The sequence below is a fragment of the Petromyzon marinus genome, chromosome 2, assembly GCF_048934315.1.
Source record: "Petromyzon marinus isolate PM22_M1 ecotype Great Lakes invasive population chromosome 2, UKy_Petmar_22M1.pri1.0, whole genome shotgun sequence".
NCBI lineage: Eukaryota > Metazoa > Chordata > Hyperoartia > Petromyzontiformes > Petromyzontidae > Petromyzon > Petromyzon marinus.
The window spans coordinates 9832389-9845755 of record NC_133668.1 but is presented as its reverse complement, the minus strand read 5'-3'; the positions used below and the strand labels follow the sequence as shown (position 1 = coordinate 9845755).

The window sequence follows — 13367 nt, the reverse complement described above, 5'->3', positions numbered from 1 at the left end:
GTCATGTTAAAAGGCAGAGTAAGATAAAAAAAATACATACTTAACCATTACTCTCCAATGTATATATATATATTTTTAATACGTTAACCCCACAGTTGGTCAGTTAAAAACGTCTCAAGGTACCCACGCAGACAGACAGACACACAGACAGACTAAAAAATGTCTTTTATAGGTAAGATATTGCCATGATGTGTACCATAAAATTTGGTCTGACTGAAAGTTTCTGTAGTGGGGGTATAATCATACCCATCAAGCCATACGGTTTAACTGTATTCAATGCGGGCAAACATTTTTTTTGTCTTCCCTTGTGATTGGACTTTGTAGGATGAACGTTGAGAATTATAAGAGCACGGGGTGACCAATAAGGTCTGAATTGGTCTGTAATAAGGTAGGCACTGATAAGGGGTTCACAGGTATGGTATATTATAGTACTCTCACATTTACCAAGATGTCTGGGATGTGTGGCAAAAGTCGGCCAAATTACCCTTGAGCGGGGCTCTCTACAGCTCCCTGTAATGTAGGCCCTTCTGCCAGCAGTGTTGTGAGCAAGCAATTGCAGGGATGCACCTTTACTTTATATATTTTACTCTATTAGTTTGATACAATGAAGAGATGTAGGCACTCAGTCATAGATCAATAGGTAAAGAGGTCTCACCTGGGATCACAGAGGAACTTGGTGCTCTCGCCCTCGGGCCGCCACATGAGCCACTCGCGGAACGAGGGGTGGCAGAACATGCGCGTGCCATCCCGCCGCCGCACCAGGAAGGGAGACACGCTCTCCAGGGCAAACGTGAACGCAGCTACGGCATCCGAGCGAGGCCCCGTCACCCATCCAGCCGCGAGCGCACGCAGCAGATGCTCGTCAGTGAGCGGATGCAAAGATGCCAGTGCCACGCAGAGCAGTGGCTGTGCCCGGGTAAACGCTGCCCCCGAAGGGAAGCGCAGATTGCACTGAAGCAGGTACACCTCCGACAGTGAGACAGGGAGCACCTGTCAAAAAATTAGCAGAGGGATAGGGGAGATACATGTGTAGTGTCGTGCGTCTCTTCTTCGTTCTCTAGCTCGAGGATTGTGTGTGCGTGCGGGTGGCGTGCGTCGCACAGACACACTCAGTCGGAGACGAGGTGGTCGCAGGAGACACCATCCTCTCCTTTTATTGTTGTTGAGTTCACGCCACCACTCGGGCCCCCTCTCTCTCACGACCACGCTGCAGCACGACTCGTCCCAGACACGACCCTATCCACGTTGCACTGACGGCATCGACCGGGACAGCCTACTGTCTGGGCGAAGGCGGCAGCGACGACGAGACGAGTCCAATCCCAGAACCGGCAGCCCTCGCTCTCTGCTGCTTATATTCCCCTCGGCGCGGCTTGGCTCCGCCCTAGCTATGCCTCACTTCTCGAACCCACCAGAGGGTTCCAGGGGCTTACCCACAAGGTCTACCGTGAATCTTGCCCCAGTTCCTCCGCCCTGCTGGCACACCCGTGTATATGCTCAGCGGCTGTGCGCTAAGTGCCCACCTGCAGTTAAAGCTGCTGTACACCAGTCAGCGCTAATTCACTACACATGTGTAATGAGCGACTTCCGCGACACGTCATGTAGAGGGTACTTTTTTACTCTTATACGGGCACAACACAGGCCAACCTTATCTTATCACTTTGAGAACAACACTTGGATGTTAGCGTCTCTACTGGTTACACACACACGGCCGATCACTCGGCGGGTTCCACCGTCCACACTCGGCTACGCCGCTGGCTGGCGGCTTGCCGAGGAGGGTGATTGTAAGCCTGCAGGAGATCTTCCACGTGGCCGGACGACAGAGAGAGATGACGGTGAGTAGCGACGCAGTCCGGACCCAAGACTCCACACATGAACCCCGAGCCCTTGTCCGCCCCCGCTTATATCTCCCCAGGCACTGATAGGCTCCGCCTCTGGCCACGCCCTACCGTGGAACCTTCGAGCAGGTTCCCGGAGCATCTCGGCCAACCCCGCCCATTACCTTTGCCCCAGATACCTCTCCCTTTCAGATTGGATGTTGTTTTAGCGGTGCCTGTACCCGTGCTTCCCTTGTCTAGCCAGCAGGTGTCATGTCATTACACATGTACTGTACAAATGCATAGCTTTGCTGTGTAAACACGACAGAATACATATTCTGAATACTGCTCATAACAGGCAAGTTGGATATAACATTGTTCGGTTGGAATGTGTGAACCATTGTGCCACCATTCCATCATTATGTATGAAGAGTGCACACAGGAGCACTTAGACTTTGCAAGTCTCCATTGTAAAAAGAGACGTTTGTCTCAATGGGCTCTATAAGAGCCATGAGACAGAAAGTGAGTATTATTTCTGTATATAGATTTGATGTACATCCGCCATATATTTGTTGACGGACCGGTTATATTTGATTTGGAATATTCCAACTGTGTAGAAACCCCTCTGTGGTTAGACGCTCCGTTGGTTGAACCCATGACGTCACTTCCGGTTTTTACAGTATAAACGGGGGGCTATGAGAAGAGCCGGGTGGTAAGCGAGTGAATAGTCTTTTGACCGTGCGAGGAAGTGATACAGTACGCGCGACGAAGTGATACAGTATGTGAACAGGCGAAGATATAACTTGAGAAATAGCTCGTTTTTGTGCAACTAAGAAATAAAGAAGCAGTTTGATTTAAGACACCTCAAACACGCATCAGACTTATTGCTCCCACAAGTTAAAGCGTAGCTTATTTTTTGGTACAAGAAAGCTGCGCCTACAGGCTCTAACCTGGCTAGAAAATTCACAAGCTGTGCATGTTATGTATGTAATGAGTCGCTGCCACCATGGTTCAATTCAAGAATCGGGTGTCTTTTGTATATTGTGGTAACTGAAGTGCCTCTAGTGGCTGGAGGGAATCATGTAAACCAATTATATACAATTTAGTATGGTATGATTAAAAGTAATAATCTATGCCTCAAATTTCCTGACTGGCTGCTGGCTGGGCTCCTCTCCACCCCAACAGTAACTCTGTTTTCAGTGGCTGTAGGCCACTGCCACCAAAAATAGTTGGGTAACTGGCTAAAATGGCATTTTACATGTAACTAATTAATATTTAATTGTGGTGAAATGGCGGAAGAAGCTCATAGGACATTATAGACAGCAACACCGAAGGTGGGAGGAATGAATACAGAAGACTTACACAGTTCATTCAAAATGTCTCCAACTTTCAAATTAGTGTGCCTTTATGGTAATTATTTCACCATAATATTCTTTAAATCATAAATAGTATTAAAAAAACCTCACAATACATATTATATTGGCATTATATTACGCAAATATCAGATTACGTTGAGTGCTTTGAGTATTTTTCATGTTGAAGATCATTAGGCGTGGCAAGAAAATCCACACATCATAATGAAGAATGCAGGTGAGTATCCTACCCGCTTAGTGATGCGGTATTTGATGCCAATGCACATTCACTATATGCTACTATGACCAAACAACCCCATCTTACCTATAAAAGGCATGTTTTGTCTGTCCGTCTATCTGTGTGTGTTTGGACGAAACTTGCGAAGAATTTGGCTCGCGACCTGTGGGATTTACGTTTAAATAAAGTAGTCAGGTTCCACGCCGTAAGCCCCGTGGTGAGCCAGCGCTATTCCGTTTTCCCATCCGTCAACTTTAAAGTAGTTAAATTTCCAATGTAGTGAAGTTTTCATTATTTAACTATTATCTCGCGTCATCGGTGGAGGGGGGGGGATTTCTCATTCGCATTCAAAATGCAAAAAAAATACACAATGCTGAGGTAAATTCATCGAAGTGTCATGTCCTCTTTACCCCCCCCACCCCAATGCGTGCACTTACTACTATAGGGTCGGTAGACACTAATATTATAGCGGTTAGATAGTATTATTGTAGTGCGGGCGGGGGGGATGGTGGGGGGGATAGCGGCCCAGCCCCCAGCCTGCCAAGGTGCCACCTTGGCCGGCTGGGCAATCTAGGCGAGGCCAGTGGCTAATGATGTGACTAGGCCTCACCACGGCACTCTCAGGTTAGTAGTTTGCGCTATACAGTCGATATATACTGCTATAGAGTCAGCATGTAATACTGTGGTGATAGCAGGTACCACCACAGTATGCACTGCTGTTATCATAGCAAGTACCACCAGTCAGTATGCACTGCTGTAGCGAAAGCAGGTACCACCACAGTATGCAATGCAGTAATCATTGCAGGTACCACCACAGTCAGTATGCACTGCTGTAATCAGAGCAGGTACCACCACAGTCAGTATGCACTGCTGTAATCATAGCAGGTACCACCACAGCAGCATGCACTGCTGTAATCAGAGCAGGTACCACCACAGTCAGTATGTACTGCTGTAATCATAGCAGGTACCACCACAGCAGTATGCACTGCTGTAATCATAGGTACCACCACAGTCAGTATGCACTGCTGTAATCAGAGCAGGTACCACCACAGTCAGTATGCACTGCTGTAATCATAGCAGGTACCACCACAGCAGCATGCACTGCTGTAATCATAGCAGGTACCACCACAGCAGCATGCACTGCTGTAATCATAACAGGCACCACCACAGTCAGTATGCACTGCTGTAATCAGAGCAGGTACCACCACAGTCAGTATGCACTGCTGTAATCATAGCAGGTACCACCACAGCAGTATGCACTGCTGTAATCATAGCAGGTACCACCACAGTCAGTATGCACTGCTGTAATCATAGCAGGTACCACCACAGCAGTATGCACTGCTGTAATCATAGCAGGTACCACCACAGTCAGTATGCACTGCTGTAATCAGAGCAGGTACCACCACAGTCAGTATGCACTGCTGTAATCATAGCAGGTACCACCACAGTCAGTATGCATTGCTGTAGTCATAGCAGGATACCACCACAGTCAGTATGCACTGCTGTAATCATAGCAGGAACCACCACAGTCAGTATGCACTGCTGTAATCATAGCAGGAACCACCACAGTCAGTATGCACTGCTGTATTGAAAGCAGGTGCCACCACAGTATGCACTGCTGTAATCATAGCAGGTACCACCACAGTCAGTATGTACTGCTGTAATCATAGCAAGTATCATCACAGTATGCACTGCTGTAGTGAAAGCAGGTTCCACCACAGTATGCACTGCTGTAATCATAGGAATACCACCAGTCGGTATGCACTGTTGTAGTGATAGTAGATACTGCTATCGAGTTTGTAGATACTGCTATATAGCGTTAGTAGATACTAAAAAAGTCAGTATATACCACTACGGTCAGTAAATACTACTACAGTAAGTAAATACTACTATATAGTCAGTAATCATAGCAGGATACCACCACAGTCAGTAGCTGCTAGTGGCTCAGTAGATTCTACTGTACAGTCAGTAGATATAACTAGAGAGTCAATAGATACTACTTACTCTGCTGTATATAGGGTGTGTAGGTATATATACCTACACGGGGGTAAATGTATATTTTTGAGGGGGGAAGTCGACAATTTTCATTAACCTTTTAGATCAACCATTTACCCCCCACTTTCTATAACTTTTTGGACTTCTGCAAGCCTCATAATTTTGCTCGTGGAGAAATGGACAAACGGCCCACTGGGCAACGCCGGCTTCTTCCTAATCTTATATATAAATGCCATTTTTGTCTGTCTGTGTGTTCGCACACTTGCGAAGGATTTGGATCTCAAACAGTGGGGTTTACGTTTTTTTAAAAATGGCCAGGTACCACGCCGTAAGCCCGGTGGTGAGCAAGCGCTATTCCTTTTTCCAATCCCTCAACTTTAAAGTAGTTAAATTAGCGATTTAGTGTGATTTTTCTTTATTTATCAATTTATCACATGCGCTCGACCAAACCAACTCACGCCTTCGGTGGGAGGGACGGCCCCTACCAAGTCACACGCGTTCCGTGGGGGTAAGGGGGACATTTTCTTTCGCGTTAAAAATGCAATAGAAATACACAAAACGCTGAGGTAAATTCTTCACAGTGTGATGTCCTCCCCCCCCCCACCCCGATGCGTGTAGTTACTACTATACAGTCGATAGATGCTATCACTTTAGGTCATAGATATTACTACAGAGCGGGCGGGGGGATCGTGGCTGGGGGGGGGGGGGTGTAGCAGCCCAGCCCCAGCCTGCCAAGGTGCCACCTCGGCTGCCTGGGTAATCTAGGCGAGGCCGGGGGCTCTGCACGGAACTCGGCCTCACCACGGCAATTTTAAGTACTATTTTCTTGCTTCTTTCGCTAAACTCACATTGATAGAAACCTATTATATAAATTATCACCTTGCCAATATTACATTAATAATGTTTGTGTGCAGACAAATAATATTTATATTTCTTGCCTCTTTCGCTAAACTCACGTACATAGAAACCTATTATTTTAATAATCACCTTGGAAATATTACAATATTTTTGTTTGTGTGCTGACAACTAATATTTCTAAATTTACTTGGTAAATATGTATATATTCATTATTGTGTCTAAGTCCTTGTGTGCGTGTGAGTCCATGTGCGTGTCTGCGACGATGTGTGTGTGTACGTCCGTGTGCGTGTGTGTGCATAAGTCCATATGTGTGTGTGTGCGCAAGTCAGTGTGTGTGTGCATGAGTCAGTGTGTGTGTAGACAACTAATATTTAAAAATTATGTTAGTAAATTTTAAAATAATAACGTGTCTAAGTCCAGGTGTGCATGTGAGTCGATGTTCGTGTCTGCGTCCATGTGTGTGTGTAAGTTGATGTGTTTGTGTGAGTCGATGTGTGAGTCGATGTGTGTGTAAGTCGATGTGTCTGTGTGTGTGAGTCGATGTGTGCGTGTGTGAGTCGATTTGTGCGTGTGGGAGTCGATGTGTGTGTGTGGGTCGATGTGTGTGTATGAGAGAGTCGGTGTGTGTTAGTCGATGTGTGTGTGTGTAAGTCCACATTTGTGTGAGTCGATGTGTGTGTGTGCAAGTCAATGTGTCTGTGTTTGTGAGTCGATGTGTGTGTGTGCGGGTCGATGTGTGTGTGGGTCGATGTGTGTGTATGAGAGTCGATGTGTGTGTGTGTGCGTGAGTCAATATGTGTGTGTGGGAGTCGATGTGTGTGTGTAAGTCCATGTGTGTCTGTTGAGGAAGTACTGAAGGCAATCCAGAGTCTGAAACTAGGAAAGGCACCGGGCAGAGATGATCTCCCAATCGAAATGCTGAAGGAGGGTGGCATTTGTGCACAGACTGCCCTACATGACATCATAACAACATTCTGGACCACTGGACGGGTTCCGCAGGATAGGAAGGATGCCCTGGTGGTCCCCCTCTTTAAGAAAGGGGACCGCACAGACTGTAACAACTACAGGGGCATTTCACTCCTCAGTGTTCCTGGGAAAGGTCCTGGCAAGAATTATTATTAGATCTGAATGGATCACTGTTACAACGCTGTGGGGGATCACGATATAATTTTCTCCGATACCAAGGTTCTTTGCAAACCCACGAGCTTTTATCAGAGATGTGTTCATGAAGCAAGTCAGATCTACAAACACAGACACAATTTCAACCGACAGGATGGTTTCAAATTAAGCAACCATTGGAAAGATGTTCTAAATCGAACTAAACATTAAACTAATTTCAATGGTACAGTATATTTTTCAAGTAGTGGGGAGGGGCTGGGTGGGGAGGGAGGGGCTGGGTGGGGAGGGGAGGGTGGGGAGTGGCTGGGTGGGGAGGGTGGGGCTGGGTGGGGTGGGGCTGGGTGGGGAGGATCTGGGTGGGGAGGGGCTGGGTGGGGAGGGTGGGGAGGGGCTGGGTGGTGAGGGTGGGGCTGGGAGGGGTGGGGCTGGTCACCCCGTGGTGCCCTTATAAAACTCAACGTTTAACCTACTCAAGCCGGCTTGTGCCCGCTCTCACAGTCGGGCATATTTGCGGAATACACCACGCCGCCGTTGACCCTGGCCATTGATCGAGTAACCCAACGTTTCTACCAGCTCCCTCCGCAGGAATGTGTTTTGTCGGCAACAAGCACCCCCTGAGTCTTGAATGCGAAAATTACGAGTTAGTGCATCACCTTGTAGCCGGAGCTCTTCAACACGAGGTGTCCTTCTTCTATGAGGTCGAGAGTAAGACGAAGAAAGAGGTACGATCCGCGTGCCAAAGAGGACAGGTGCGAGACCAGCTTAGCCAGCGCCGCGCCATCGGGCCGTCCACTCAGCGCAATGTTGCTCTGAATCTCGTGGCTTCCGTTGACACGATACATGACGTAGGCCTGCAGGTCTCGTTCCACAAGTCCCATGTCTACGGCCCCGCCAGCCACACTGGCGCTGTCTAGCTGGATGGTGGTGAATGGCAATAAGCTCGTCACCTCCTGGAAAAGGAAAGAAAATCACATTGATATACATGGCATTGTATTAACAGATGCATACACAAATGAAAACAAAAACATATTTAATACCACTTAAATATTTGTTGGTTGTCAGACCAAACTTTAGGTTTGTAAATATGTATTATTTTAATCCCATGAATAAATAAGCCAGGTGGCCAAAAAAACTTGATTATACATGTAAAATGTCCTCATTGCTACTGAATGCATAAATAAAACAGCCTCGGCATAACCAGCACCTGCATGCTGTTTCGAACGGTCAGCACGAGCTTGAGCCATGGAGGGAACTTGCAGAGGAGCTTAGTGATGAAGGAGGCAATGGTGTCCCCGTAGTCAGGCTTGTGGAACTCAGCCTCATTGAGTCCGTCCACTAGAACCAAGAAATCTTCATCTAGGATCTTCCGCTCTGCAATGGCAATGCACAAGTAATGGTAACTGTTATTGCGTGGATACTTATTTCAAGGTTTCCTTACCACCACTACACAGTATTTTATGCATATGCGCATAATCTCAGTTGCATGAAGTAGATTATGCAAAATGGCAATTAGCACTTTATTACTAAATAAGGATCTATAGACTTGTAAGCTTCCACATGCACGGACCTCAGATTAGCAAGGTTGACTACATATAGTGTGAAAGATGTTCAACATACATACATACATATTCTGCACAACAGATACTTCATTACAAGTATGTTTAATGTCTATTGCAGCAACATTACATACTACTAAGTAGAATGACGTTTGGCAAGAGAGGAATCCAAACACACGCTTCCCCTGCAGTGTCCTTATGCAGCACTCACCTCTTCTCAGTGCCGTCAGCGGCTCAAGGACCCCCCTACGCAGGGCAGCTGAGGGGTCCTGTACACATGCGCGCAGGCTGAGCAGGCTCTGCAGGTGTGGCTCCCGCAGCAGCAGCTCCCGGTATGACACCAGCTGCGGGGCTCGGCACAACAGCGCCGCCACACTGTGCACAAACTCTGGCACCAGGCAGGTGTATGTGTTGTCGGCCTGGCAGTAATGGTAGGCCACCACCTGCAATGTGTCAAAAAAAATCAATAGGGCACAATTCCTCTCGTGATTAATTGATGTTAACACATTAGTTTATGCCAATAGTTAACTCTCTTTTTTAAGGTGAAGTTAAGGACTAATCGGCGAGGTCAAGTATGGGCAAACAACGACCATGAATGACACAGCATGGAAAGGTCTTCATTCAGCAGTGGGCAATGAAAGGTTTTCACATTATTATTGCATTATTATATGACCCCTGCGTCCCATATGCCCCCGGCTCTCGCATAAACTCGCATAAACTGCGTTGCGACGTCATTTTATATCTGTTAACGGCGAACGATACGGCAATCTATTCCTCTCGACGAGCTCTACACGATGCGCTAATCAAAGTTTCAAAGTTTTATTTCTTCTGCGCATTTGTTCTGGCTGCGCTTGGACGACATGACAACAGAACGATCCGCGCCAGGTGGGTCGTGGCGTTTATGTGCGCAGTGGGATGGAGCCGCCAAAAATAATTAAGTACTTTTTTGCTTTTACACTTCTGTTTATTTGGGACCCCGAGGTCCCACCATAAGGTTCATATGATCATATTATGCTTGGTTTCCATTGCATGTGAAATTACATTCTTCTGCTAATTCTACCGGTTGTGCCTCATGTTATACAATAGTTGTGGTAAAAGGCCAAATGCAGAAATGGAAATAAAATATGACGCAGGACAGCTGTGAGTCTGAACACAAGCTTCCCCATTTACCCCCTTCCCTGCAGTCTGCTTGCACATCACTGACTCCTTCTTGGCAATGCATTCTATTCTAAAATATGCCACAAACAGCAAAAAGGCCTTTTTAAAAATCAAGATAGGGGTAAGACTCAATAGCTTTTAAACATGCTTTTTTAAAGCAAGCTCTAGCTGCACCAGTATACATACACTATAAAATAAAAATATTTTGTATTTCTCGAAGTGAAACAGTACACCATGTGTTCGGTGTCTACACCCCATGTTTAGCTTGCACGTGTGGCACAGCACCTGAGCTGCAAGTCTTTTCACAGCCTCTTCGGGCCTGCAGCGCAGCTCCGGCGTGTTTGGGCAGCTTCCACGGCTAACTAAGCGCATGCCATCTGTGGTAGGCGGAGGCTGGCCCAGCGGCAGCTCCTTACCGAGGTGAGGATCTGTGCCAAGAGAGCAAAAGGAAGCCTTTTTGTTCAACAAATTAAATCAGCAGGTCCATTTCACACTGACTGTCTGTAACAGAAATTACAGTATTTGACCATTGACCCGAAAAATAGAACGATTAATGGAATAAAAAAATTGAGGGGGAAAAAAATGAATTGACACCGAGATGCATCATCACTCACTTTTGTGCTGTAGGCGTGGGCTGTCAGATGCAATCTGCCACATACGCGTGCCATGGCAGCTAAGGGCCACCATCCGAGACACAATGGCCGTCTTGCCGGTGCCGACTCCCCCGACGATGACAGCCCCCCTGCAGCTGGTGTTCCTATCAGGGCTGGCGCCCGTGCCCCTGGTGCCATCCACGCTGGTGGCCAGCTGCCGTTCGAGCTCGCAGTACAGCCAGTCCCGTCCCACAAACACAGAATCGGTGGTCACGCTCGGCACCTCGAAGAGCAGTGGCTTCAGTGCAATGTCCGGCGGCTTGTATGGCGCAAATCGCACTGCACGCCACAAGCAAATGGTTTTAAAACATAACACTGTGTAAAATGTATTTCAACAAAAATGCTAAAACGGTTTTATTTGTCATTATTTTTTTCATTGTATTTGAATACAAGGCGAGGCAGCTGGGTGGGAATATGTCGACAACAAGTTGGGGCATGCCAGCCTATATTTTCATGAGACATCTTTCGGGTTATGTACACACCTTTCACTTCCAGTTCAACATCAACCTTGCTATGTGGTCTCCTGAGTACTGAGCTGGGCCACGGAGTGGAAGTCGCTACTGTGATATGTTAGACTAATGAAGACTACGAACCTCTGAATGTTGCCGAAACGTCAAATTTACTCTTTCGTTCTTTCTGTAAAGTCACGTAGAAGGGAAATAATAAAATAAAAAAATAAAATACAATTTTCACGATGTTGCGGCCACAACACAAGCAGCCGTCCTCAGGTGAAGAAACAGAACTGTCGGAAAGACAGCGCTCCAATAAATTGTTTCTCTGTGTGCCTATGTGTGTCTCTCTCTGTGTGTCTCTGTGTTATCTCTCTGCTTATGTGTCTCCGTGTCTGTGTTTTCTCTCTCTAAAATTTAGCAATCTTTGGAAGAACGCAATCAACCAGGTAGGGTGTTGACTGTTATGTTAGCCGACTCTCTGTGTTGTATTGCATATTTCTAAGTTTACTAGGTTTGTTTTCTCATTCATTCGTACCTGATGATGATTTATTGTGTTGCAATCGAAACGTCGTATGCTGTTATTTAATTTATTTTTCTTTCTACGTGACTTTACCAAAAGAACCAAAGAGTAATTCCTGCAGTCACGAAAGCTCCCAATCAATGTCTAATTTATTCAAAGATGCTGATGTGCCAGACTTGCTGTCGTCGGCTATAGGTTTGTACAAACAGTCCATGCCACAAATACATATATGTATTTTGAAGTAGATTAAAATGACAAAACATGAACACAACACAATTCTGAAACTTAATTACCCACTTTGTTCTTGAAATTACACAGACATGTAAGAGGAATGGAAAGAGAGAGCAGCACTTACTTGAGTGGTTTAGCCAGGACTGCACTCTGGGAGCTATAGGCAGAATGCAGGGTAGATGTAGCCATGCAAGGAGAATTAACAGAACATTGTCAAAATGAAAACAAATAAAAAACAGGAGAACAGTAAGTGTTATAAGTCAGAATTTTTAGATAGGTTTTGAAAAATAAGAAAAACAGTACATATGTAGTATATAATAGATCCAAGTCAAGCACATTGTGTTTATGTCAAATGTAAGCAGTTTATTGTAGAACAATATTATTTACAAAAAAATATTCTAACATATACATTCCCACAGAATTGGAATTGTGAATCAAATATGTATTTATATTTATTTTTGAGCAAGCAGTTAACATTCTATGCCTCTTAACAGTGCCTGATATTTTAACATGTCGTTTGTTTATAAGGATGGCATATACAACACAAGTGGGCCGAGTTTCAAATCTGAGCTCAGCATTTGGTTGCTTTGTGGTGCTCATGATTTGTAAAACAAGCTTTTATTCTGGGCACATCCGTCAGCACCCATGCCACCTGCCACGCGTGAGGTCCTGCCACTGCGTGGTTCAGCTCTGTGCGGTTCAGCTCTGTGCTCTGAAAGCCCGATCTGGTTAAATAATTCATGACACGGCTCTTATTTCTCAATGCAAACGTAGAAGAGATATTTTGTTTCAAACGCACATTGAAGTACATTTTTTATTCATAGCACTTTCAACAAACTAGGCTAACTTTTTTATTCATATTTATTTCATAATAGTATTTTTGTTATGTAAAATGTATTTCAGAAAAAAATTGGGCCACAAATTATAATCCTACATTGAAAAGACGAGTATATATTACAGAATCCATGACAGAAATCCCAAGAAAATACGATGTGGTACAAAGACACTATTTTTTTCCATATCTACTGCTAATTGTATTATTTTGTCAAGGAAAAACTACGTAATTATTTTATATTCTCAACAATATGATTTGAAGCTTTCGTGACTGCAGGAATCCACACTCTTTGGTGATATCGGTAAAGTTATATGTGTGGCCCATCACCACATATATAACCTTGTTGTAACAGCTCTCTCGCTGGTTCAGCAGTTCCACTGCTGGATTATTTTTTACACCTGAGGACGACCGCTTGTGTTGTGATCGAAACGTCGTGATATATTATTTTTATTTTGTTTCATTTTTCTACCTACGTGACTTTACCGAAAGAACCAAAGAGTATTCTCAACAATAGGTAACAAAATAATGTTCCCGGAATGTTTGCTTGTTGGTTCCCACAGCCAGTCTACACATATAGGGGGAGAAA

At 45.4% G+C, this 13367-nt stretch overlaps 1 protein-coding gene across 21 annotated transcripts in view; it reads right to left on the bottom strand.

Moving 5' to 3' along the window:
- Positions 1 to 13367, bottom strand: part of LOC116947873 (protein TANC2-like) — a 130738-nt gene that overhangs the window by 24180 nt on the left and 93191 nt on the right. For 20 of the 21 annotated variants that reach the window (XM_076069530.1, XM_076069572.1, XM_032964119.2 and 17 more), the window contains 7 exons: positions 12071 to 12103; positions 10705 to 11022; positions 10376 to 10518; positions 9144 to 9375; positions 8581 to 8747; positions 8030 to 8326; positions 656 to 990 (listed from right to left, as the gene is read on the bottom strand). In XM_076069530.1, the coding sequence (XP_075925645.1) occupies positions 656 to 990; positions 8030 to 8326; positions 8581 to 8747; positions 9144 to 9375; positions 10376 to 10518; positions 10705 to 11022; positions 12071 to 12103 (1525 nt within the window). The remainder of the gene's footprint in view (positions 1 to 655; positions 991 to 8029; positions 8327 to 8580; positions 8748 to 9143; positions 9376 to 10375; positions 10519 to 10704; positions 11023 to 12070; positions 12104 to 13367) is intronic. The other variant, XM_076069529.1, reaches the window with a different exon arrangement.